Source organism: Corvus cornix, chromosome 1A, assembly GCF_000738735.6.
Source record: "Corvus cornix cornix isolate S_Up_H32 chromosome 1A, ASM73873v5, whole genome shotgun sequence".
NCBI classification, from domain to species: Eukaryota; Metazoa; Chordata; class Aves; order Passeriformes; family Corvidae; genus Corvus; species Corvus cornix.
In genome coordinates this window covers 39,824,289-39,852,252 of record NC_047057.1, presented here as the reverse complement: position 1 = coordinate 39,852,252, position 27,964 = coordinate 39,824,289, and the positions used below count along the sequence as shown (strand labels likewise).

The 27,964-nt window shown below is 36.5% G+C and overlaps 1 protein-coding gene across 1 annotated transcript in view; it reads right to left on the bottom strand.

The window, feature by feature from the left end:
• Nucleotides 1-27,964, bottom strand: part of METTL25 (methyltransferase like 25) — a 51,999-nt gene that overhangs the window by 20,863 nt on the left and 3,172 nt on the right. The window contains 7 exon segments of the mRNA XM_020584704.2: nucleotides 454-527; nucleotides 1,557-1,586; nucleotides 4,056-4,150; nucleotides 13,799-13,943; nucleotides 16,231-16,548; nucleotides 16,550-16,864; nucleotides 22,632-22,732. Coding sequence (XP_020440293.2) covers nucleotides 454-527; nucleotides 1,557-1,586; nucleotides 4,056-4,150; nucleotides 13,799-13,943; nucleotides 16,231-16,548; nucleotides 16,550-16,864; nucleotides 22,632-22,732 — 1,078 coding nt within the window.

The window sequence follows — 27,964 nt, the reverse complement described above, 5'->3', positions numbered from 1 at the left end:
GCGCTTGCCAGTGTAGGCACAGGCAGTGAGTAGCTCTTTACAGCCATGATGGCCATTGAGCTGTCAGCAGCTTTTCTCAGGACAAATGAAAATGTATTTTTCCTTCTGCAGTATCAAAGCTCAAAGGACCTCTGCATGACAGGGCAGCCCAGGACTGCATTAATGTTTTAGTGCATTTGCTGAGTATCCTCAGGTGAAGATGTGCTTTACCCATGTACCCAGTACCAAAGAGGGCCTATTTCAGCTACAGGTAAAGCAAGGGCAATACTTTTGTGATGTGGATTTAGGATGAGCAAATCTATCTTGCATTTTAATACTGATGTGTATATACAACCAGATGAGACTGATTCCTACATCCTTCTGCCTTCCAAAACCTACTTTCTCTACAACACAGAAGTGGAAGAGAATCAGATCAACCTTTGGTTGGTATTCTGTGAATTCAGAGCTTCCTACCTTTTGGTGACACCATAAATTTCTTCTATAATAACCTGAAGAACAGCTCGATAAAACAATGATTCCGTAGGCAGCTGCAAAAAATTTTAGAACAGCAAGGATTTAAAATTGGCACTGAAATTAAGATCAGAGTAACAAAACCAGTATTGGCTTCCTTCACTATTTATTGAGTTGTATACTTTATGATCAGTCATACCAGATTTAAGAGGATAATTTATTAACGTTCCTGCATCCAGTTAAAATTCTGGTTTTGAGTTAGATTCTAACATAACCATAAAACACACTGTTCACGATCCGAATTCTAATATGCAAAATAAATAACAATTATCTAAGTTGTTTAAAAGACAAAAGGAGCAATTCCCTAGCTGAATCATCTGTGCTTAGACTGTAGTATGAACCATGCAGAAAGTACTAATGTAAAAAAAAAATACTGAAAATTTCACATATTTGTCTATGGAAAATCTGTTTGCATAAAAATAGTTCATGATTGACAATTAAAAATTCAGAGAAAAAGACTACTGGGGTCAGTGGGCTTACTGAATATGGAAAGAAGTCTCTCAGCTTTCCCTTTTAAATACCTGCACAGTTGGTGCCCACCATGCCTTAAGGATAACTTGCACAACAATAATTCAAAATATTCACAGGGAAAAAATATACAGGGATTAAAAATGAGAATGATAATGTTTCTAACAGGTTCAAGCTTTTGTCATAACAATGCCTATTTTTACATTAGTTGATAAAACATTGGGATAGAGTGATCCAAACCAGGGATATCAGAAAGACATCTGCACTGAATTTATGTATTAGCTGAAAGATAGCAAAGGATGTTAGGAAGGGTAGTTTAATGCCTTAAATTTTAAGCTGTGCTTTTTTTTTCTCAGACTCTTAATTGTCAAAAGAAAACAGATTCACTAAGTACAACCACAGCAATAAAAATGCAATTTCATGATGACACATGGTATCTATCAGGATTTGACACAGTGTAGGCCAGTATTTCAGATTCCAGATATGCAGAAGTTCAATAAAAGGCCACGGATTATGAACATTCAAGGGGGGAAAACACATTTTATCTTAGAATGGCTAAAATAAACAATATTACTTACCATTTGGCCAACTGCAACTCGCTCCAAAGCCTTTAAGAGTCAAGGAATTAAATTGCTGATATGTTTATTCTTTATCATAACATTTTATAAACACATTGTATAAAAGCCAGAGGAGACGACATTTTAAAAGATTAGTGGTGTGACATAACATGAGCTTGCACACTTTAAAGTGTTAATACCTTTAGACACTCATAAGCAGCTACTCCTGTTATTTTGGTTTATTTATAGGAGAAGCAATGACATCCAACTGTGTGGAAACAGATACATGGAAAATTTGCTTGTTTTTCTTTGTATTGTATAGGAATTTCAAAGGATTACTTTCTGTGAATGTGCTAAAAACAAATGCATTTTTCTTGAATCTAGTCCTACTGAAATACAAATAATTCATTTTTCATATTTAATTATTTTAAAGTAAATACTAGCTCTATGGACAATACTAGTTTCAATCACTAGTACTCAGAAAAATTGAACTGCTGATATAGAGTCAAGTAAAGTAACTTCAGAGAGACTGCAGTTTAAAATACTGTTGCATTTTTTTTCACTAGATTCTTTGCATTATAAATGCTGATGTAGGTGTGAGACTACTTGATTTTTATGATTCATAGTGACAAAGAATGACAAATAACCAGAAGCGTGGAATATTCTTTCACAGTTGAAAAGATAGCGTGCCTACAAAAATTTCAATAGCGCATTAAAGATCACAGTAGAAATGAAGACAAAACCTCAGTATCTGATTATCTGATATGATATCAAATTAGGTAGCAAACCAAAAATGCCTCGCCACTTACAGATCGTCATCACCTTTAGTCCCCAAACTTCACTACAGTAAATAAGACTGCTTGTTACACAATCACCCAGTCTTCCTTCTCCTTGTTGTAGAACTAATCTTGTATTTCTGACTGCTCTTCAAACGCAGTCAGTGTAGTTGCCACTCCTCCATTCATGGCTCTGGCCAGCTATCAGGTTTGCCCTTTGCTGTGTAAGCTCTCATAGCAGCATCTACCTGCTGCTGCCGAGGAGATGGATACGGGTTCCAACGCATATTGTAAGGGTCTGAAACTGGAACTCTTGCCCAACACCTCTGGCACTTGGAACTTCAACCAGTTTGAATTCTGAGTATCATTGCTCAGCAGACTTTCTGCTAACCAGCCATTAGCCCTAGAAATGTGGGTGCTTAGTGGCTCTGTGCTGGCTCCCTTGTACCTCCTACACGGCAAGGAAAATGCCAGTCACGAAAAATGCATATAGAGAATTACAGACATAACAGTAGAAGTATCTAATTACACAGGAGAACTCTGCCTTTTGTGAATATTCAAACAACAGGTTTTTAATTGCCAAATTTCTGTGATTTCTGAGACATCTAAAATAGATATATATAGCACGATCAGTACTCTCTTGGGGGTCATTTGCTTATAAAATTTATCTTCCTACTATTGTTGAAAAACAGCCCAACCTTTTTCTTTCCAAAAGAAATGGAAGAGGAGAGGAAACAGCTAATGTGTCAGCTGAGGAAGGACTGGTATTGTATGACACTGGCAAGAAAAAGAGAAAAGGCAAATCCCTTTAGAAAGCACTTTTCTTGTGCTAAGTTTTACAGCTACATCTCTAAAATGAACAATTCTTTTCTTTTACTTTGCCAAGGGTAACACATTTAAGCCTTATGGATACTAAACAACTGTCCTCCTATATTTTCTCCTGATAGCATTTAATTATCGCGGTAGTTTAAGTTTACATAACCTCAATACATTAGTCTACACTGAGTCTTTAGTCTATGCTCTTCTCTGTAACAGAGGTACAAAGCTAGCAGCAGAGCCTAGACAGAACCTGATGTGATTTATCTGGATACCAAAAATTAAAAATTAATAGAGGGAAGGAATAGTGGTCTTCTAACTGAAAGAGTGGTCAAAATTTTCAGTACCTACCTGTTTTTTCAAATTAGACAACAGCCCATCATCCTATCTTGATGAGGCTAAGTCCTTAAAAGTACTTCAGCTCTTGGTGCAATGTTAAAAAAACATTTCCAGACTCTTAAGGCACATGGATTTTAGAGCTCCTCTAGTTTTTGGAATAGGCAAGGTTGTTCAGGTTTTAAACAGCCAGAACATTCAATATTATGAATCATGAAGGCATTGGGGGAGTTACTGATTGCAATCCTTCTACAATTACCTTGTTTCCCCCTCAGTCCTTGGCCAAGAACTATTATCTTGAGGGGTTACCTTTTTTAGGTTTCAGCAAAGTTTTGGCCTTTCTGTCCAATCTTAAAATACATTTCTATCAATACTCATTTTTTCATGCCTTCAGCAAGTATAAAATATATAAAGCTGGAAGGTCAATACTATTTTTTTTAGATATAATTCATCATGCTCACAACATTAATGATGTTATTCTGTAGATTCTTGGATTAAAGTCATGGCTTTAGGATTGGAAGCCAAAAACAATGAATCCTGAAACATCTGGACAAAGCTCTCGGCAGGAAAAAGAAAGGAAGGGGAATCATACCAAGCATGCTGACATCCTGGCATTGCGACCACAGCACCAGCCTTTGTCCTTCAAGTACTGACACATGGGAAATCCCCACACTTGGTCGTGGCATTCTGCAATATGGAGGGGAAAAAAAAAGGCACAGCTTTTCCTCTTATTTACAGAATACACAAAGGATTGAGCAAGATGAACAGTAGGTAATGTAGCAGAAACACTTAACTGTTCTCATCCAGTACCAAAACTTGCGGTGGTGCTACAAAAAAAGTGTTTTCCCTGTAACAGATGTTTTTGGTTTATGCTGAATTTCTGGTAATTTCACACTTTCCAAAACAATTTTAAGTGAGTGTCCTTTACATAAATACACTGAAAAAACAGTCAAAGGGACAAGAGAAAAGTTTGCAAATACTCATGACAATCTATGCCTATGCCATGAATCACAAGATGTAGGCCAGGCAGTCGTTCCATGCAGCAGGACTTCAGTACCACTTCTCATTGTCTTCTTATTCTATCAAAACCATCTTTTAAACATCACACAGAACAATGTGTATTTGTTTATTCCAGTTCTGAAAGACCATTCTGCTGTGAGGCAGAATGTTTGTTTTCCAGAAAAGAGCAGCTGCAAAGGCTCTTGCTGTTTCTTCAAAATACCAAGAAGCATTTGCATCACAATCTGTGCTCAGTTTCAGTATCATTTATATTTTGAATAACAACACAATTCTCCATGTTTAACACAAATGCAAATGTGGGAAAACTGAAGCACAGAGATTACTTTACGGATGTTCTTAATATTCAGTTCTAAATGTACACAAACTCTAAATGTTTAGAGTTTTCATTAGCACATTTGTCAGCTGATCTTTTAAAATGGTGAATAAGAATTACTACTTTCTTAAAAAAACCCCCACAAATTGGCTGAGACTCTGGCTTTTTAGCACAGGAAGGTGACTGAGGCACATTTCAGAATACATCATGTAATGGGGTTAAAAAGGACAGCAGAAAATTTACCCACAGCCTGAGATAAATACATGTAAGTAAAGTTCATTCCATAAAAGTTAAGCAAAGAAAAAGAAAAAACTGTGAAGAACCCTCCTCCTACCCATGACAGCCTTTGGCTTTCTGGGACTAGTGCCCAGTCTCAGCTGATCATTAAAGAGTAACAGCAAGCAGGCACGAATCCTCTGCAGGCAACCTCACGCTCTGCTCTCCTTTTAGCCCTGAGGAATGCCAGAGGCTCTTAGGGGCTGAATACTGTTTTGGGCCTGTGATTTAAGAACAGGATTTTAATTATGGATTATTAACAGAAGGAGAAAGAAAATTCTTTAGAAATAAATATGAAATTTGACAAAACATTGCAATTGTTTGCAGCACTGGAAATGTACTAAGAATTTGTAAGTGCCTCATGACAAGCTCTAAAATATGAATTAACTTCAAGTCTAATTCTAGAATACATGGAACACATGGTTATTTCTACTGCAGAGATGGCAATAAAAACTTATTAAGTATATTTATTTTGCAAAGAAAACAATGACTAACATGGTTCCCTATTGTATGACTCTCACTAATATGTCTTTCTAATATATATGTTAAAATATTTTAAAAAAAAAAATTGCAAACTGAGTTAGAAAGATGAAATCCTTGATGTCTTCAAGCAAATCCCTTCTAATTTATACCCTGTCCTCTAGGCAAACTAATCATTCATTCAAGTTAAAGTTACAATCCTGTCAGCTACAATCTCAGTGGCACTGTACTCATGCATAACTCTGAGGAAACTATGACACCTTTGAAAAAGATTATCAGGCAAAGCACCATCTTCATTTAAATTATTGAAACCGTGAAGTAGGAGAAAAAGAGAGGGAAATTAATGTTTTAAATTAGAAAGAATTTTTTTGTGTATATCAAAAGTTGATCACACATCTACAATATTGCTGTAAGTACTATTTATTTTTCCACATCCAGTCTGCTCTCAAGCACACTTACAAAAATTTTAGGATGAATATATTGCTATAAAGTTCATGTATTTGTAAGCTACAATTTAAAAAACTAGAAATTCTTTTAATGCCTGCAACTATTTTCAGATATACTTACTATTATATAGCTCACTAAATACCTTACTGTGCTTTTATCTAACAACACAACAGGTGTTCTAAACTGTATAAATCTCAAAAAATATTCAAGAAACATTTTAAGTACAGGTATTCCATGGAACATTTCACAGTAAACAGCTGAAGTGTTCAACAGTGCCTGAAGCAATCACGTTATAATTCAGTATAGAGTAGCCAATCAGAATTCCTCCTATGAACAGTTAACAAAATGGGGAGTTTCAGGTAATCATTTGATGAGCTGAGTTGAAGCTATACTGGTGTTTAATATCAGAAGAGATTAGTTAAATAGCAAGGACTTTACCTCTAAGCTAACTTCTAAAAAAGACCAAATCACGCATTAAATAAACTGCTGCAAATATCGCAACAAAACATCAGCATTTTTAAAATTGATATGGTATTTATAGAAAAAATATAAGGCAGTACAAATAAGATAAAGGTAAAATCCTTTCCACAGCTGCTAATTTTGTATGTGCATAAATGATGACAAGGAAGTTCGAGAGAATGGGACAAGCTTCTCCGATACCTTTAATTCTAGGCCATCCATAGATTTTCATCCCTAAGAGTAATACTACAATTTTTAGTGTGCTAATATTCAAATTTTACTTCACAAAGCTTTAAAGTAAAATATGGTCTTTATAAAACAACAGGACCAACGGGCTTTACTGTTACTGGGAGCCTGATTTGAGTTCCATGGGATCAGAAAGACCCAGATCAGAAAGGTGTGGAGGCAGCAATGTTGGTGCAGCGTCAGGTTCCCCTTGGCATGCCGCTTCCAGCCCTGGTGTCCCTGGAGCTGTAGGCTTTGTGGCTCTCTGAATCCCAGCCCTAAACCTAATGGCTGCTTTTGGCTGATGATGTAATTCAATGGATCAAAATGGCATTTTCTCTTCTGGGATTTTTCAGTGGAAATTAACTTTTATTACCCTCCTCAATATTTTTCCCATACATCCTACTTTGTATATATATTGTGAACTTCATCAAAGTAGTACTAAAACACAACTAACCTCTTCCAGGTCCTCCATAGCCTCTATCTTGCACAACATTGTAGATTTTCAGTCTACTTCTCTTATTCCAAACAAAATAGATAAAATACTAAACTGCCTTTTTCCTTCATGGGAAAGACTAAATCTTCCCTGGCCATATAATTCACTGTTCCTTGAATTTGTATTTTTCAAAAAATGTCCCCTGACTAAGCAGGATTTTGATGAGGGAAGCAGGGGGCAGCCGGGAAGAAAAATGTTTTCTTATTCCAGGAAATAGAATCAGTTGTCACCAAAATAATTTCCAAAACCCAAACCTAGAGTACGTTTTCATTACTGTGCATTAAAAATTTGGCATTCTCAATTCTAACCTCATACTCTGTACACACTGAAAAAAATACAGATATAAGATGGTTCCAGGTTTTAATATATTTGTGCTACAATTATTAATGAAAAATACCATAATAACTTCAATAGGTAATACTTTCATTTAACATCTGTAAAACTTACCTAGTTAATACTTTTTCAAGTTTCATATTTTTTTCAGAATCAATTTTTATAGAAAACATCTGGGGTTTAGTGAATAGTTAGCTGTGTCACAAATTCATGGAAATGTTCCCTATGCAGCAATATCTAAAGATGCCTTGGGAAGGAAATCAAGCTTTTTGATCTGTTGCTTGGAAGTGTTTTCCTGTGTTGCCATGGTATCAGTGGTAGCTATTTTAAGACATTGGCTGTGGAATATCTTTGAAAATATACCTAGGCAACACATAAATCATCTGTACACTAATACCCTGAAACAGTGAGTAATCTTTCATATTTCAGTGGAACAGAGTGATATGAAGCCATTATGTTTGTGTAAAGAATCCTTTAGATAATTCAGTTTCAGAATTTTTGTCCTCTGAATCCACCTTACTCAAAGCTTTTCCACGTTTCACAAGTCTGATAAAATTCTGTATGTGAATTTTGACTACCCTTTGCAACCCTTTTGGTTCCCTTAATTATGTTTAATCGCTTTTAATAGTCAAAGTTTATTCTGCAAAAGCTTTGCTGGCTTCTTCCAGACTGCCTTATTGAGAAGCTACTTTCCACAGCTTCCTGGAGGGCTTTAGAATTCCTCTGCCCCAGCAGTGACCTGGCTTTGGAAACCCTTAGAAAATCTGGAGTTTATGATTTGTAGTACTCAAGCCAACCTCAAAAAGAGCTTCTGTCAGATAGCTATCACCGGAAGTATCTATACAACTACACCTATCTCATATTTCAAATTACAGAGTCACAGAATATGCTGAGTTGGAAGGGACTCAAAGGATCATCGAGATCACCTCTTAGCCCTGCAAAGCACCATCCTCAAGGATCACATCATGTGCCTGAGAGCATTGCCCGAACACTTCTTGAACTCTGTCAGGCTTAGATCTGTGACCACATATGCTGAGGACTGCACATGATCCAAAGTGTTAAAACTTCCCCCAGCAGGGGAGGTACCTGTGCATTCCCACCTGAATCTGAGTGTACATTAACCCTTGAAGTGTTCGTTTCATGGCTTCCCCCACCCCTGATGGATCAAGACTGTGACCATTGCTTCAACCAATGGATATCTGAAGTGCAACAATCAAGTGTCATCACTGGATACACGGGTGGGGATATCTTTCCTCTCTGCTAACTACTCTTACCCTTCCTTTCTCTTCCTTATATAATTTCTTAAGTGATATTTTCATACTTTCATATTGTCATATTACTATAGATAATAACCAAAATGGCTACATACCTCCTTTCCATTGCAACCAAATTCTTCTAAAATATACATACCTATATGTATATTTTATACGTATATATTTCTATATATACACACACATACATACACACACCTGTCATTTGTTTCACTCCAATCCCCACCAAGGGATATATTAAAAAGAACCTCAGTTACCCCGTTTCTGTGGTTGGTCTTAACAGTAGCTCCAGAGCAAAAGCAACATTCATGTGTTTTTTTCCTCAAAACAGAGGATATAATATTGAAGAATTTCACTGGTTTCTAGACTGATACTGATGTATTTGGTGGTATGGAGGATGGAAATAAGAGAATCAAAATACAGAAACCCAAATTCCTTTTCAAGGAAAGTAAAATCTTTTTTAAAATACCTTAAATTTGCCATTCCGGTCTGTTAAGAGATAATCATAGTCCAGCTGGTACATTGCCCCAAAAACTTATTAGCTGAATGTAAGATAACACAGCTCCCAAAATTCCTAAGAATATCTCCTGAACAGAGGAACAGAGTTTGTTTTACCCTAAAAATCATTAGCGAACTGATTTTTTCTCCAGAAAAACTGACACTATGGCTCACTATGTAAATAGGTTTATGTAAAATGTCTCTAATAAATAGTAAAATCCTTTCTAGTCTGATGTAATTGACTATCCAATGCAGTAACAGAGAAGAAAACCCCCAAAGGAATCAATTATACTAATGGCTATGTATATTTTATCCATACAAGAATCTCTGTATAAACAGACAATTCTCCTTAGAGAGAGCCAAAGTAAAACTACTTAGAATTTTCCAAGAGCTGTCATATTATTCCTTATTAACTGAAACTTAGAATTTCATACTGCTTATAACAGCAGTGAAATTTAAAGACAGGTGTTAAAAGACATTGGCTTCAACTTTTTAAAATTGAGTTGAAATTTGACATTACACAGTAACTCTTGGTTGTTTTAGCTACTAATAAATCAAAGTACAGGATTTCATGATCTTAACAGGTCAAAATTATTCCCAGCATAACTGGAAATGTGGTCCCATTACAAAAATTCCCAGATTAATTCAGCTTATTTACAGACACATAGAAGGACACTGTATACTGATTGCATTATTATTCAAGATTGTGACTGCTGGCACCTACTTTCAGCAGAAATGCTCCCAAAGTATTCACAGCAGGTCCAACAGCAAACTGAATCAGCCAAACTTGCAATATCTGTACTATTTTTAGAGTATGTGAGAAATGCAATGCATTATTCTCCGAAGTCACCTCAGAAACAAAAAAATCTCAAACTTGTGATAACCAAGGTGATTCAGTAGCCCAACAAAAATACCATAGTAACATTTTGTTGATTTTTGTCAACTCAACGACTCAAACTTATAAACACTGTGTTAGGCATAATAACAGCTAAATTTTATTCCTTTGAATATCAGTTAATTCCAATTAACATGAAGTGAAAAAGCAATTTTTCACTGGCCAAACAAGACTGATCGTGGTATTAAATCTTAAGTGCCAAAGAACATACTGCCCAGCCATACCAAGTTATGGCAAACAGCAGTGCACTGCAGCTCCTCTGTGAGCTGGCTCATCTGCTTCAACTGTGCTTATGAGAACAACCCTCTAAGTTTACATTAAAAAAACAGCAAAGATGGAAGATGTGCTACTTTGAGGGCAAGAGCTCTGAGGTGGACTTGCCACAACCTTGACTTTAAGGGTGTGCACCTCAAGAAAATAAAAAAGCTTCAAAGAGGACAAATGACATTTTTAAAACATATTTTTAAAAACTTTGACGCTACTCAGTCAAGATAAAATATCTACAGAATTCTTTATAACAGAACTTCCCACTGTGTCCTTGCAGGCAAGCCCTTGCTCACTGGATGATTTCAAATGAGTAAGTAATTTCCTGTGTTGCAGCAAATTCTGCCCAATTCTCTTTGCTTCTTAGGAAGATCTGTCCATCACTGCAGAGATGTAGCTCTAAACCTGCTTCCTAATACTCAAACTAGTCTCTTCACATAAAGCTTCTGCAAGCTCTGATTCATGAGTAGATTGGCCAGTAGCTTTCCTGAGTTTAGTGTCAGCGCCTGGGCAAGCAACAGTACAGATGATATTGGCTAAAGTACCACACAAGCCAACTGGAAAACACAACTGCATGTGGCCAGATGGGATGCATTTCCCATCTGGAATTCTGATCACGTAACTCACTGGTGTCACATGAAGACCATACTCTATCACCTTTGACAGGTCATGTCCATCAGGGGAAGTTCCTGGTTGCAGGAGAAAGGCAAACACCACACTCATCTTCACCTGAATAAGCTCAGTTAGTCACAATAAGTTTATGGAGCACATTTTCCTAGAAACCATGCCCAGGCCCACGAAGAACAAGAGGGAGGTTGAGAATAGCTGGCTGGAATTCATCAGGCATTGACAAACTACTGCCTTCCGTGATGCAGTGACTGGCTCCATGAACTAGGGGACAGCAGAGTCATAGTTTAGCTTGATTTTATGAAGTCTTTCAGCAAGGTTTCCTTAGTATCTTTATAGACAAAATGGAAAGATATGACTCAGATAGGTGGACTCTAAAATAAGAAGAAAATTGATAGTAATCTGAAGCTTGACAGTGAAGCCTGCAGATTAAGGCATGTGTTTATTCCCCCTTTTTAGCACTTGTGGGAGTATCTGGAGTGCTTCTTTGGGCTCTTCAGCCCACCATATTGACTGAAATGAATTTATTGGTGGCAAGAGGACTAAAAATTCAAGAAAAAATCAAGAAGGGATCTAACTGCTGTTTTAAACTACCTATAGGAAAGGGAACAAGAAAGATTAAGCTGGACTATTCTTGGCAGTGGAAAATGAAAAAGACAATAGATAATGCACAATAGCTGCAAATCCTGAATAGATATGAGGGAAAGAACTTCATGGTGAGGGCTAACATTGAAATGGGCTGCTGAGTTACTGCCCTTGGACATATTCAAAGCAAGAATGGACAAAGCCCTGAATGACATGATCTAAATTGGCCCTGCCTTGTGCCATCATCTGGCCCACATGACCTCCAGAAGCTACTTGCTACTTAAATGCTATGATTTGGTCCATTTTGGAAGCAGTATTAAAATCTACTTGCTTCCAGCGGCTGCAAGAGGAGTTTGTTTACTGCTTGTACAAGTAAATTGTTGGATCAATACCATCTGATTAGTTAGAGTCCTCTAGCATCCTCTAGAATGCTTTGTCAGTTTGAAGTCCATGCACAGGAAATGCCGACACAAGACACAGTCTGACTTCTTTCCCATTTTCCCTTTGAAGAAATCTTAGCTCTTAGATACTGTCAGTCCTTGTTCTCTTAGCCCTCTACTGCATATTTAAGAACAAGCCATACAGTAGATGATTTAGTAGGGGAATACAACAACAGCATTATACATTTTAGAATATGCACCCTCACAGTAATAGGAAAAACAAATAATTTTTTAAGCATTACTGCAACAATATATGTATTCTTTCCTCAGAAAAGAATACTGTAATTTCCTTTTGTTCTGTCCAAATGTTCTCCTTTGAGAATAATTTTTGTCCTTTCAAGCAGAGAAAAAACAGCTAGAAATTCTAACATGCAATTTGACTTCATTTCCATACTGCTATGAGACTGCAGTATGTCTGATTACTGTGCATGTATATCTGTTTCAACTTTGAAAAGTTACCACACCTGATCCTTTGGTGGTGTCTGAGTTTATGCACTGGTATGGAAAAAGTAATCCTATATAGCTAGCACAAGAAGCCCTGTCCTCTTTGCAATAATAAGAAACAACCAAATATTTCAGGGTTAATGACAAGTACCCGGAAAGTTCTTAATTTCTTAAAACCCTGATGTAAAAGTAATTGTATGCTTTTTCTCCAACTGCATTTCTGTAACTTAGGAATTTCAACTGTATTTTCTCTGTTTTTGGAGTGAGCTGAAGTATTTTGAAATTATTAAGACTAACATACTGAAAAACCTCTTAAAATAGCTGCAGAGCAAATTAAAAACAACATGCAAAGATTATTAAAGCAAGCAAGAGCTAGCATGTGTCATGGTCAGTGTGGAGCTGTGCCATAACTGCCTAAGCAGCTAACTCTTAAAGAGCAATACCTGGGTCCCACGTGACTTTGTGTCTGTGAAGTTCCCTGAAAGAGCTGAAGTACACCTTGCCAAGCCTCCCCTTCCTCAGATTTGATTGATATGATGATCAGGTCCTAGAATGCTGGCAGGTGCTCATTTAGACAGCTCAGCTATGTACCACTTGTCTCAGGAAAGCCAGCTCCTTAAATGTTTTTCATTATGCAGAATTTCAAGTAAAAATACCAACTTTCTCTCAAAAATGAATCCCCCCCCCCCCCGCATTTCTAGAAAAATTTGTGTATATTCTGAATCCCCAAATAATTTTCAGGTTATCTCCCCAAGAAAAACTCTTACATATGTACTGTTTCGTGATGGTCTAAACTGGCAATGACCAGCACAGCACCCAGATGACAGTTTTTTTGAGTATTACCTTATATTACAAAAACTTAATTCTGCTCATAGTTGTATATGTCCAACTCAACATAATTGGATGTTGCATGCAGACAGCCAAGGACAAAATCTGGTACAAAGCATTTCAAAAGGATGGTAACATACAGGACTAAAAGAGCCTATACATTTATAAGTGAATCACTGGAATAAAACCAGCCATAGTCATAACCACATAAAAACATTATGCACTAGTGTCCCTAATTTCACTAAATATATTAGGAATATTGGCATAACAGAAAAGTAACAATGTATCTGGGAGTGAATGACCTTCATAAAGTAATTAAAACCAGTACTAAATAAGCCACTGGAAAGGAACAAACACAAGGAGGTTATTAATTAAAAGGTATAATACTCTCAACATGCAAACTGGCAGCCACAAGTTCAGCTTAAAAGAATTACCTTCTTGGTTTTCAAACTGTTCTGACAACAGATGGTAGCAGCAGCCCACACTGCAAACAGCTTTGATTTCAGGCTTGGCAGTAAAAATTCGTAGCGTATTTGCAGCAAGATCTCCACATGTATGTAGACCCACCATCATACAGTCCTAAGAAGAAAAAAACAGGCAACAATAAATTATCTCCTTCATCAACTGAAAGAGCACGAATAAAAACAAACTCCAAAACCCAAACAACAGTGCAAATAGTGAGCCGTAACGTAGAAATACCCAACTCCATGTGGACTCCTGCTGCTCTCGAAAGCTAGTCAAAGCTTACCAGTGCTAAGAAAATATGGTGAAAACTGGCCATGATTCAGCAGAAGTTCAAGACTATTAAGTAACAGCCGCATGGAAGGGAACATTTGTATGTTTACTGGACATAGGCCATTTTCTCATGTCTTTCCTAGGTTTCCTATTCTTGTTATTAGTGCCACTGCTACTTCCTCTTCTAAGTAAATATTTCTTGCTGTAAATCTGGCTGGACCTATCTAAGGCATTTCTGCTAGTTTGAGTTGCTGAAATCAAACCAACTTCCTAAATACAGGTGTAAGGTGAAGAGCAGGCTTTGTTATCTCCCACACTGCAGTGCTGACAGTTTCACAGTATGCCCACTACTATTCAACAACAAATGGGCATTTTCTTCCACAGCACAAAGTGAGAACTTCAGCTTCAGATACTCTGTTCTTCTGTCCATTCTATTTCCTACTTACCTTTTTTCTGCAACTTCCCTTTTCCCTCCATTTCTCCATGAAAATTCTTTCTCTTCTCACCATTCATAAACACAGCTCCCTTCTGACATTATTAGTTGGAATCCACATGGCAAACATGGTGTTGCTTTGAATTTCAGACATATTTATTAATCATAGAATCAAAAAGTCATGGGATCATTTGGGTTGGAAAGGACCTTAAAGATCACCTAGTTCCAACCATCCTGCCCCACTAGAGCAGGTTGCTCAAAGCCCCATCCAAGCTGTCCTTGAACACTTCCACGGATGGGGCATCCACAACTTCTTTGGGAAATTTGTTCCAGTGTCTCATCACCTCACAGTAAAGAATTTCTTTTTAATATCTATCTAATCTAAATCTACCCTCCTTCATCTTACAGCCATTCCCCCTTGTCCTATACCCTTAAAAAACACAGACCCTTAAAAAAATTCTCTCTCCAGCCTTCTTGTAAGGTCCCATTTAGGTACTGGAAGGTGCTATAAGGTGTCCCCAGAGCTTTCACTTCTCCAGGTTTTCAACAAGAAATTAGGCCAGGGCCACTCAGCTGAGATACCTTTCTATAATCATTCTGATTTTATCTGATTTTCTCACCCATCTGTATTACATAGTGCACGCATGTGCAAAACACTAAAATTCCTGCTTTCCTCTTTCACCTCCTCTGACAGTATTTTTTTTGTATCAAGAAAGGCAGGGATATAGGATTTCTTCCACCTTTAACACAGTACAAATTACACACTAAGAGGATGCAAAATCCAGCTGTGCAAATGTAAAGGCATATGCTTCATCAACAAACCCTGCTGCTTAGGGTGTCTTTTGAAGACAGACATGAGCTTGCTCCACATATTCTCAGATACTCAGCTGCATTTATAGCTCAAGTTATAGGGCCATCAGCACAATACGGTCTTGAATCCGAGATTAATTACACCCTGGAATAAAATACTTTGGTTACTACTGACCACAGAGAAGTTCTTATCATTCCATAAAAGACTGAATGCATCTACTCAATCAATCTATGTTAGTTCAGGATACAACCACAGAGTATCTAGACTTGCGTCACTGTCTTTGGGCAGGTGAAATTGGGCTTGTTTGTGTATACACAAACCCTGCCAGCTAGTAAATTACTAAATGAACTTAAAGTAACTCTGTAAAGTCAAAATCATTCTTTAGAAACTCTTCATCTTGAGTACTATATACAATAAATTCTCCTATGCCTTCCCAGTATGATTGAAATTACAAAAATACGTAACTTGAAAAAATAAGAACTTTCAGGAAAATTGAAACTCCACTGCTTAATACATGCATCTACGTAGTAAATAACAATAAATCCAAAATAATTAGATTTTTTATATAATGAAAGCAGTAAAATAACTGAATATGCTGTTAACTTTGACAGCTGATTATTATTTACCTCATAAATTCTAAAGACTGATTCAAAATAATCCCAACACATATATCAAAACAGAAAAACAATCTTTATCTGGTAGACATACTTCTGCTACCTGGTTAAAAACCACTATTGGGCCAGAATATTCATTTACACCAGAGACAGCACTCTATGAACACTCATATACATATGAAAATACATATGAAAACAAATATGTACACATGAAAAAGGCAATATAAAGACAATGGATAATCTAAATACAGTAAATATTTAGAGTAAAATAACCTCCAGATCTGTTATGATGTCATTGAGTTCCGTTTCTGCAGTGATGCAAGAGGTCAATGGAAAATACAGGTTTGAGTCACTTGACTTTCTTGCTTTAGTCTTGAGAGATGTCATTTTTCTTTGTACTTTTTCCTCTTCACAGAGTTCCTCACAGTTATTATGAAATGAAGAAAAGCCTTCTACAGCATCAGCAGAAAGAACATTTAGAATAGCAAGAACCTCTTCAGAAAGTTTGGTCTCATGAGATTGTGTCCCAGTCACTAAATCAGCTTCAGTTTCTGTGTTGGTTGCAGGTGTAGCCATTTCTGTGAAACCAACAAGAAGGAACTAAATCTTGGAGAATCACTTGGTCCTGATTTTGAAGACTGTTGGCATTATTTAAGAGCTCTTCACTGATTGTTTTACATTTAATTTTACTTTCCACTGGCCTGTTATTTGCCTTTTCCAAAGTCTGGCTTTTGAGGCTTTCTCTTCCTCGACTCTGATATGCTCTCCAGTGTTTCTTCAGTTTTCTGTTTCTTTCATGAGCACCATTCGTGTTGGAGCTTGAGGAGTCAATGCCATAAACTTTTAAGTTATATTGCATGGACAAAAATGAACTCAGGTAGCCTTTTCCAGAACCTATATCTATCACCTAGATAATGGAGAAAAAATAAAGGAAAAGAAAATTGCTATATTAATGAACAAAAAAAGGCACACTTCAAACACAAAACTATTCCCTATAAATTTAAGTATGGATTGAATGTTACCTTATCAGTATCATACTTCTCAATGCACTTAGTTCTTTAGTGTTGTTGGTCCACTTTCTGACTTTAAAACACAGAATTAAGTCTTAACTGATGTGCTCCAGAAAACAGACACTGCAATGTTTATGCAATGCACATTCCCTGCCTCTTCTTGTGAAGACTTCCAGTGTATTTTTTGACACAGACCTTTCTTCTGCTAAAAAAAATAACCATAAACCACAAGCAATTCCACATGCCCTTGCTAAACTGGATCAGAGTTAGCAAATAAACTGCTCACAGTATTCAGCTTTAGGCAACTAATTCCCATTGAGGAGCCTACTACAAGTGGGTGTGCAGCAAAGAGCATCTTTAGTTTCAGTGCCTAATTTAATCCCTTCAGATTTAACCTAAAAATGGGTGATATTGATACTCTTTTATGTCAGAATGTTCATTTATTCTGCTTTCCCATTCTGTGAAAACAATCCACACAGCTTTGTTTAACACAAGGATGCATTTCTAGTAAAACAAAGGGGCTCATAAGCCACATGTACCTTCCACTGCCCGTTCTGGAAGAAGTGATAGGTGACAGTTTAGTTTGTCTCACAGCTGATACCACGTGCTAGTTCAGTGACTGATATAACCCAGGAAGGAAATACCCTTACAAAGTATTAGCAGAAACAAGAGTAACCCGAGATCTTTCAGTACATAATCACAGCTTTATATAATGCACGTTTTAATATGCAATAAATACATAACACAATATTTTATGAGAATTGGCAGACTGACACTTCTCTAAGGAAAGAAAATTATAATGTTCACTTCTGTCCAAGTATCCACCAAAAATAATATTGATCAGATATAAGGACTTACTTGTCGAAGCTCCTGAAAGTGTTTGATTCAAGAACGCCTATGTTTTGTTCTTGGTCTGTCACATGTTCATAAGGAAGCTTACACTGATACTGCTAAGTCCAAACTGCAGCATACACTGCATGCATGCATCTTAAACTCAGCTGCATAGTTTTTTACCAGGTAAAAATAATATATATTCAATATAGCAATATTCTTACTCAATGAAAAAGAAGGATTTATTCCCCATTTTAATAAAGAAGATTTGGACGGCCATGGAATTAGAAAGAAAAATTTGAGCTAATGTCACTAAAGACAGTGGAGAATACATGATATTAGGTAAAAATTGTTTACTCAGGTAGCACATGGCTTTCTTATCTGTAGTCATCATGTGATATTGATGTATATTTGCAATCTAGACATGCTGCAACCATAAAATTTCTTGAAATAAACATGCACAGGAGTGAACTTAGTGAAATGGAACTTATATAACCTAAGCATACCTTTGAAAATGTCATTTATTTGTCACATTCATCAACAATATTCTCCTCTACTGAGCCCTAGTGAGGCCACATCTGGAGTGCTATGTCCAGTTCTGGGCACTTTAGCACAGGAGAGACCTGGAGCTCCTGGAGCGGGTCAAGCAGAGGGCAACAAAGATCATGAAGGGACTGGAGCATCTCTCTTATGAGGAAAGGCTGAGGGAGCTGGGCCTGTTCAGCCTCGAAAGGAGAGGAATAAAAGTATAAGTATCTGAAGGGAGGGTGTCAGAGGATGTTTCCAGGCTCTTCTCAGTGGTGCCAAGCAATAAGACAAGAGGCAATGGGCAGAGACTGATGCACAGGAAGTTCCACCTGAATATGAGGAAGAACTTCTTTACTGTGCAGGTGACTGAGCACTGGAACAGACAGTCCAGAGAGGTTCTGGAGTCTCCCTTACTGGAGATATTATGGAATAATCTGGACACAATCCTGTACCATGTGCTCTAGGGTGACCCTGCTTGAGTAGGGAGGTTGGATCAGATGACCCACTGTGGTCCTGTCCAGCCTGACCCATTCTGTGTTTCTGTCATTTGAAAGGAAAGGAAAGTGTTGAAGGAATAATTTTAACCACTATTTTATTTATCAGACATTACAATTATGTAGAATATGCACACCTCCATTCTTCAAGTTTTGAATTATTTCAGTAAAAAGCAGCATTTGAACACAAGAGAGGGGCAGTGAATAATTCCTAAGTGTGACCTCTAGTGGCTGTACAGACCAGCTGCAGCTTGGGGAAAGTTTCTCAAGAGAAAATAGTAATACATGGTTAAATTAGCACTGGGAGAACAGCTTAGAAATGAAAGGAAAAACTGACTAAAACTAGCAGGCAATGATCTTGTACTAAACAAATAAACTGCATTAAACTATTCCCTGCTTTATCTTCCGTTGATTACATAGGGAAAGGTAATCAGCCATCCACAGCATATCTGTCAAGCATGAACTTTCAAAATGAAATTTCCATGATATAATAAACTCCAAAGGTCCTGTCCACAGTGAGTTGGGTCCTATGTTTAAACACGGTTTCTGGCACAATCAAGCATTCCAACATTTCCCAGCACCAAATCACAAATGTAATGGATGCTGAATGCAGAATTATATCATCCTTACATTACATACTGCAAGTCTTGCTGCACATGCTGCAATTTCCAAGGAAAACTTTGACTAATACATTAAATAAAACAAATGTGCACTTAAGCAGAGGAATCAACACTGGCTTCTTTTCAGAGTTTAACCAAGAACTCCTTTAAAAAAAGCAAGTTCCACTTGTATGATAGTAACAGTGCTTAAAAGGGGCACCAAACAACTGAAAAATTAAGAAGTCTTTTAGTTATTTTGCTTTAATGTTTAAATCCAAATTGTTAACCTAGAAGTGATTATAGTGGTAATTAAATTTTTGCTTTTATTCTTATTTTACTCTTTACTATTGTACATTATAGAATACCAGCAGAGAGCAATATCCTCTACCACCCGTAATACAATGTGGGTATGGAGGTGAAATGCAGGGCATTTTTCAAGCTGTCATTGATCTGTAATATCTGAAAGAAACACCCTGAGGACACATGCTGTTGTAAAGCATGTGTTATGTTTTCATAGCTCTAGATTTTTTAATTAAATGCTACATATATTTTGTTTTGCAAGAAGGACGGAAAAAAATCAGTAAGGAAAAACTACTAAAAATTTATAATTGCTACTTTTTTTTAAGTTGAAAGAAAACAAAAACAAAAGGAGTTGCTTTTTAAAGGCCAAGAAGGAGGCTTTTCATTTTTTTATTTTCCAAAGTAACAGGAAAGCTCTTTTCATATATTAGGGATTTGTAACTTTGCACAAATAAATATTGTTATAGTGTATGACTATAATGGAAAGAAGTTAATATAGAGCAGTTGGCATTTCATATTCAGTGATATACTGCAACAATATTTTTTATTAAATGTTGTAATTTAAAAAAAAATAAACAGAAAATAATCCTATGTATAAAGATACTCCAAGCTATCTGATAAAAATGCACAATCACTGGATGAAATTGCAGCATATTGACAGATAATTAATAATGATTGGTTTGAGATTTTATAGTAACCAGCTACATTGAAACTTCGGCTAAGGTATTAAGATGGCTTTACTTTTTTACTTTCTGAACAGGGATTTTGCTTTCCTTTCATTCCTGAATCTCACAGGAACTATTTAAATCTAAATAAAAATGCTATATGAAACACCACTTTCCACCAAATACAGAGACCACTTTGCTACTTATTGCATTGTAAGCAAACTATACTCTACAGCTTTTCCAGTACGTGAAAGTCTTCAATACTTGAACACCTAATACTTGCCTGAAACAAAAGGTAAGCAAGGCAAAAAATATGCTCATGACAGAACAAAAGACTTTCACAAATGTGCTGCTAGTGTATTTCTGTTCTCTACAGAGCACACCCACTTTTTAGGGCTGTGGAGGGCACCCATGCTTGTCACTGGGGCTGGCTCCTAAAGTGCTGCTGGAGAGATCACCTTCCGTCGCTGTAAGCGATTGCAGATGCTCACGAACTGATTGTGTCTCACCCAGTAATGTTTGGCCTTAATTAAAGCTCTCTATTTACCAGGCAATCCCAGTTGTAAGAACAGCGCCTAAAACTTTGTTTTCATCAGCTGTTCCTCACTAAACAGATGGTTAGGACTGAGAATTTTGATCTCTGTTTCCAAGGATGCCACAGGTCTGATCTAAACCTGTCAAAGAGTACTGGATCATTTACTTATCTAAATTAAACTCACTCTGAGCCAAATAACCTCCTAACCAAAGTTCAGCTTCAGCAATTCAGAGCCAAATCCAAGTTTTGGGGCTTTCCCTATGGAGGTAGCAACAGCAACCTGGGATGCTGCAGGTATGTTAATTTTAAACTATACTCATACATATTTACTTACAAAAAAGAATGCTCAGAGAAAATATCCTCATCATAAAATCTGGGCAGATACCATATTAACCTTTGGTTTTAAACAAATATAGTTTGTTCTCCACAAATCTTTGTGGGAATGAATATTAGCCTGGAGGAAATAAGTCTCCATTTACAGTTACAGCCCCTTGCATGGAAAGCAAGGGCAGCTCAAATGTAGAAAGGAATCAAATGTAGTGTGGAGAGCCACTAGACACCTCTAGTTTAAAGCAAGGATGAAGCTACATTGGCCAGTTACCAGCATTAGTGAGATTAAAATGAATAAACAAACTCAGCTCATACTGAAAAATTCAGAATATTTTCATACTGAAAAAAATCAGTACCTATTTCATAGATACTGAAAAATTTAGCCTTACCACTACACAGGCCTAACGTATGGAATCTAACAGAAAGTTTAACACTGAAAAAGCTTACAGAGAAAGTATATGCATGTAAACCGAAGAAATGGTATTGGTGCATCTTGTCTAACAGAATGTGAAATACACTACTCAAAAAAGTTGAGTATTGCTGGGGTGCTTGTGTTTAGTCAACAGATCCATAAATAAACCTCTACAAGGTTTTAACGAAACAGTGATCTAGTGCACTGTGCAATCACAATTACATGTATATAAAAAAAAAGGCTTAAGTTACAATCAAATTTGAGAAAGGAATCCTGCAATTCTTCACCATCCAAGGACGAACCTACCATATGATGTACGAAACAGCCAAGCTGGTTGATAATGGTGGTGGGTGCCCAGGCATTATACAGATCCTACCAAATGTATTTCATATATATTCTTACATAGATCTCTGCTTAATTTGGTCTCTCTTCAAACTAAAAACATCATAACTAAATTCCTAATTTATAGATCTCAATCCATGTTAAATAGAGGTGAACAGTACTAAACAATAGGAAATAATTTAAATCTTGCACCAGAATAAGATGAGCTTTCAGCATTTCTCAAGATACTCTGCTTTGGTCGCTATGTGACACCCTTGTGTCCATGACAGAAGGCAGCTCTCCTACTGACACCTATGCAAAACTGCCAGCAATATAATACTGACAAACAAGGCAGTATCTGTCCAAAAAGCAGTACAGTTTTTAGCTGCTCACCATACAGAGGATGATTATAACTTCTTAAAACTATTCATGAGTGATTATGAGTCACTGAAAGGCAGCTCCTTTGGAATAATTCATTTGTAAATAAAATTGTCCTTCAGCTTGGCCCCAACAGCTCTTCTTTAGCTCCAATTATGTACAAGAAAAGTAACAACAGCAGTGACAGAATATCAAAGTGATGTATTTGCACACAATAAGGAGAATAACTCAGAAGGTACCTGGTAACACACAGTAAGAAATGCTTTCTTACCTGCTTTATCCCACAATAATTTGCTATGCTGTCTACCAGCTCTGACATCACCTGCACTTCATGGGATTTCTTATTATTCATAAACTCATCTGGTTTGATACCTGTCTCAGATTAGGAAAAAAAATACACATTAACACAATCTGTAATAACAAGGATTTGTGATCAATCATTAAAAAATAGCTTTTATATGCTATAGTGTTTATATATTTTCAGGATAGTAATTTTTTAAATTAAAAACTCATTAAACTATTACAAGATTAAACTTCTGAATTATGAGTGAATTAGCAAGATTCAACACACTGTAAAACTCAGTTTTTTTAAGACGTAGCATATCTAATACCTGACCAAATATTACACAATAGCTACTACTATAAAACTGTACTATTTCTTCCTGTCCATTGAAAAATATTTATTTTTGTCTCATTTATCACATTTACCTTTCCATAAATGAAATATAAGGGCAGGGACAATTAATAATTAATAATATTGATTAATAATAATTAATAATATATAAAATAATATAATAATATATTATATTAATATAATAATAATAATAATAGTACAGCTTGTTAATGCCACAGATTTGCTGACAATATCAAGAGGGAGATATCTCTAATAAAAGCTATGAGCAATACTGGGAAAATTCAAAGGAAGATGAACTTTCCTTTTCTTTATTTACCCTATGTACTGGTTACAGAACTGTTAAACCTTTTTGGCAGAAAATCACTCATTTCAGTGTTGCTGGAGAATGTGTTAATGAGATGGAGTCAACCTCCACCATGGGTTTACTGTTTGTGGAGAACACCAAGCACCCACTTGCTAACCTCTGTGCAACTCCAGCCAAAAGAGGAGCTCAAAAGTCACTCCCTTGGGAGAAACCCACGTATTTCTCTTTGGGATCCAGTGCTTCAGTACACTTGGACCCAGTTAAATTGATGGAAATTTTTGTAAGTCTGAATGATGGTAGAAGAAACCGGACCATTACTGACGAGCATGCTCCTAGAAAACAGGACTTTTCTACATGAGTAGGCAGATTAATATACTTTCCCATTTTCTGCTTTATGCACAGTACGTGTTCATCTGTCCAGAAACTGATCATTAGGCAAAAACTATGTTTGTTTTTTGATCAGATCATGCTGGGAGAAGAGCCAAGTGTGTTACTTCTTTAAAAGAGAGTGGGGAATTGAACTGAGCTTGTAAGAAACCCAGCGCTTTCTCTATTTTTCCCAAACCCCAAGGGATCTGTCTATTTCTTAAACATCTGGAGCTTTTATAATAAACTGCTATGACAATACTTAAAGTCTAATATAGACTCTATGAACTGACAAAAGAAAAATAGACTAAAAGACTTAAACAATACAAATAGCAGAAACAAGTGTTTGTCATTTCATTGAAGAATCTCCTTAATGCTAAAATTGTAGAGATCTACACAGCATCCTAAAAAGCTCTTAATTTGTAAGCATATCAGATTAAAGAAAAACAGACAGGAAAATAAAATTAAAAAGAAAAAAGGTTTCTCTTTTTGTTTATATTTGAACATTTTTGTGTCCGGATAGGCTCATCAGAAGAAGCAGAAGAATTGGAACAAGAAGAAACCAACATTTAATTTCTTGACAGAAATAAAAGTTGCTTTTTCTCCAAAGCAGCACTGTCACTTTGGACAATGACCACATACTGCACCTTTACTCTTTTCTGTATTATGAACTCAAGAGACTGAATGGGGTAATGCTAGATGAAGCACTATGTCAGAGAGTACTTAATCCAGATTAAGTATTTCAAACATGGTAGAAATCCAGAATGATTAATTAACTTACAAAAGCTGAGGTTCCAGATAGAAAAAGCATAATTTGTTTATATCTACATATATAGATTACTTAACACCTCAGCTACATAACTTTCTTAAGGATTTTTTTTACTTCTTTCCCTGCTTTCTGCAGGATAACACACTGCTTATATTTCAGCTCAGGGAAAACTATACTGTTTGGAGAAAATCATGGTTTTTAAAATAAATTTTATTTTTCCTGCATTTTTAGCAAAATTCTGATAGGTTTTTACATTATTCTGAAAAACAAGCAGACATATTACAAACTAATGCAAACAAATGTATCTGGGGACAGTTTTATATCACCCAGACAATTTGAAAATTTGAAAAAAAAAAAATACTAGTTTGACACAAACTGTGAAAATTCTTTCTGCTATCACAAAATTACTTTCTTGAAACAAATAATTATACACGTACAATTCCTTATTATGTGTACAACTGATGCAGGCAGAACAAATACTAATTTCAAAAACCATCAGAAATTTACAGAACCATCTCCCTTTGTGATGAAAAAAAATAAAATGTAGTTTCAAATACATTACAGAAGTAGCTTGGGTATGACAGAGTAACAGAAAGTTTAATTGTACTAGTTTTAGTTGGTACTGCAATGTTGCTCATTCCCACTGCAAATCCCTAGTATAAGCCCCTGTACTCCATTTGAAGAACTGCTTTAACTCTGTAGTTAGCTACAGCTACATCTTCACCTGTGATGCTGAGCAAATTGAGGAGAGACTGTTTTTCTGTCCTGGGTTGCAGTGTATTCTATTACCATCCCCATCAGCTGTTGCAATCAGGTGGGGCAGTGTTTCCTTGCCTCCTCCCCCCAGACTATCTTTCTGTTAATTGCCCATCATTGTCCTGCCGCCTGACTCAGAGATAACTCCCTCCGAACTATCTTCTGTTAATGAGCCTAATCAACACTTGGCCTCATGACTCATTACCCCATTGTGAGATGCTCCACCCAGAGGGAGGAACCAAGAATTCCATCCTGGATATAATCTGAGATGCCGTACACCAGAGACAACCTTTCCACTGGATTCCCAGGAGTTACACAGCCACCACTGGACCTTCTGAGAAAGAGCAGATCCTTTTTTCTACAGGATTACTGCTTCAGAGGACTGCAGCCACCATTCTACCAGACTGCTACCACCACACTGACTAACAGGGTGTCAGGTTATATCTTGACTCTGTCAGTTTGAACCAGTGTTTTCTTTTAGTTTTTAATCTTTTTTTTAATTTCCCCATTAAATTGTCATTCTGACTTGGTGCCTCCCACTGGTTTGTTTCCAAAGTAGTACATTTTCATATAGGGCTAACACATATATTTTTAAGATCTCCTATTGCAGGATGCAGGGGATTTATACCCCAGCTACCTGTGGAAATTCAGATACACCAGCTAAAAAAACTATACATTTATAGTCCACACCATACAACCCCATCTATACAGAAGTTTACTACTGTGATTTAACTCCATGATCCAGAGTGAGGAACTGGAAAAACCATATGCTCAAAAAAAACTCCTCTAAGGCAGAGTGGTGTTCTAGCACCTGGAATTTAAAGATGGATTCATTAATAGTCACCACATGACATGATTATTACCTTGGCCATAAACACACTGCAAAGGTAGAGTACTCTTAATCCAACCCTCACTTCTGGGTGGTTAGGAAGCAAAGTGGAACACCCTTCAGACTCAGAACTCCATTCTGAGTAGTTGTGTCCACAACGTGCTTAAAATGTTCGTGCTTCCCAATTATTCCCAGGAAGGATAGCAATGTGTCTATATTAAGACTGCAAAGAAGCTAGAGAACTATGTAAGTATGCAAACTGTGGCAATAGGCTCAAAAGTCTGTTTGTCTTAGAAGAAGAAAACTTATTAAAAACATCTGAAGCGTAAATGGAATTATCCTGATGTGTATTTTTCAGAATATATGCAACACCATCATAAAGTTGCCAGTTTTCTCAGACTTTCACTTCTCTTGACTTGCAAGCTTTAGCGTATCAGGAACAAACATATCTTCTGAAATACATAAATAAGTCCCAAATATCTAAAATAGCTCAAAGTTAAAAGATCACAATTTCATTTGGCAACTTGCACGTTATGAATCCATAAGTCGGTATTTCACTTCTGCCAAAAGATTACCAGGAACTACAATTAAATTAACTGATATTTACTGCCAATTCAGCACAAAGGTTTTGAGTTATAATTCTACTGTACACATTTGGAACATATTTTATTTTCCCAAGAAGTACAACTCAGAAGTACTGCAAAAATACAAACCCAGGCCCCAGTTACACAACCGAGCATCACTTCTACCACACAGAGAACAAAATATTCAGCAATTGCCTTATTCCTGATGCTCCATTATGCAGGACACGAAGATGACAGAATCCTCAAAGTTTTGTCTAAGAAAGTTAATCCAGGTATGGACTCATGTACAAGAATGTAAAACTAGAGAATTACAGAAAATTAAGAGGAACATGGGGAACGTGATATAGTAAAAATGAAAATAGCTATAAAGCTAGTGGGAAAGAAATGCAGCATACAGTTGTCAGGTAAGAAAAAAAAAAGCTTCTGATGAACTAAGAGCATAAGGAAAGAAGCCAGAAAGTAAGAGGAATGCACAACAAATCATTAAGAATATCTCAGCAATGACATTCTAGTACGTCTAAAAAAACTTGGGGAGCCAACCATTAAAAATGGCAGAACTGGAAAGAGATCACTGTAGAAAATGGGAGAGATGCACAACATTTATATAATGGTGCTACTACTTAGGATAAGAAATGTCAGGAGTTTTAATGCACCTAGAGATAAAAGGCACTAGGAGGCAAAGGCAGAGAACTGCTCAGTCTGTCTCTTAAAAACTAATAAGAAATCTCAGTGAGAGAAATGTGGAAAGGCTGAGGACTACATGAATAGTACATTTGCAGTAAAAATGACAGCAGTCTAAGTAAGGATAAATGCCAGTTTATCACCTGATTTAAAAATACAATTGTGGCAAGACTCCCAGTGTCCAACTTGATGCCAATTTAAAAGCGTTTTAAATCAATTCTTTTAACTACAGAAAATGAAATTAGTTTTATCACATATAATTGGTATTAGTCCCAAACATACAGAATTAATAAAATCTTTTTTTTCTAAGACATCAAACATTTTCCATATTTTAGGGTGATACTTCTCAGAAAAGCATGAATAGCAATTATGATTCTTGCCACTCAGGGACAAGACAAACAAAGAGAATTAACAAGGTATCTCAAATAGTGATGTGCCCGCATCTCTGTCCCATCCCCTTGAAAACTGAAATCTATGATGGGTCTACAGATACCGAATGTTCAAATTTTAGCAAGAGAATCCATTTTCTAAGCAAAGACAATGAAGAAACTATCTAGGAACCAATGAAAATGGAAGTGAGGATCATGTAGGAAAAAACCCTTAAATACCAAACTACCCTCCAAAACCAAAACTCTCTTATAGTCCTATAGTGAATAAGTAAACATTTAAATACAAATGTAA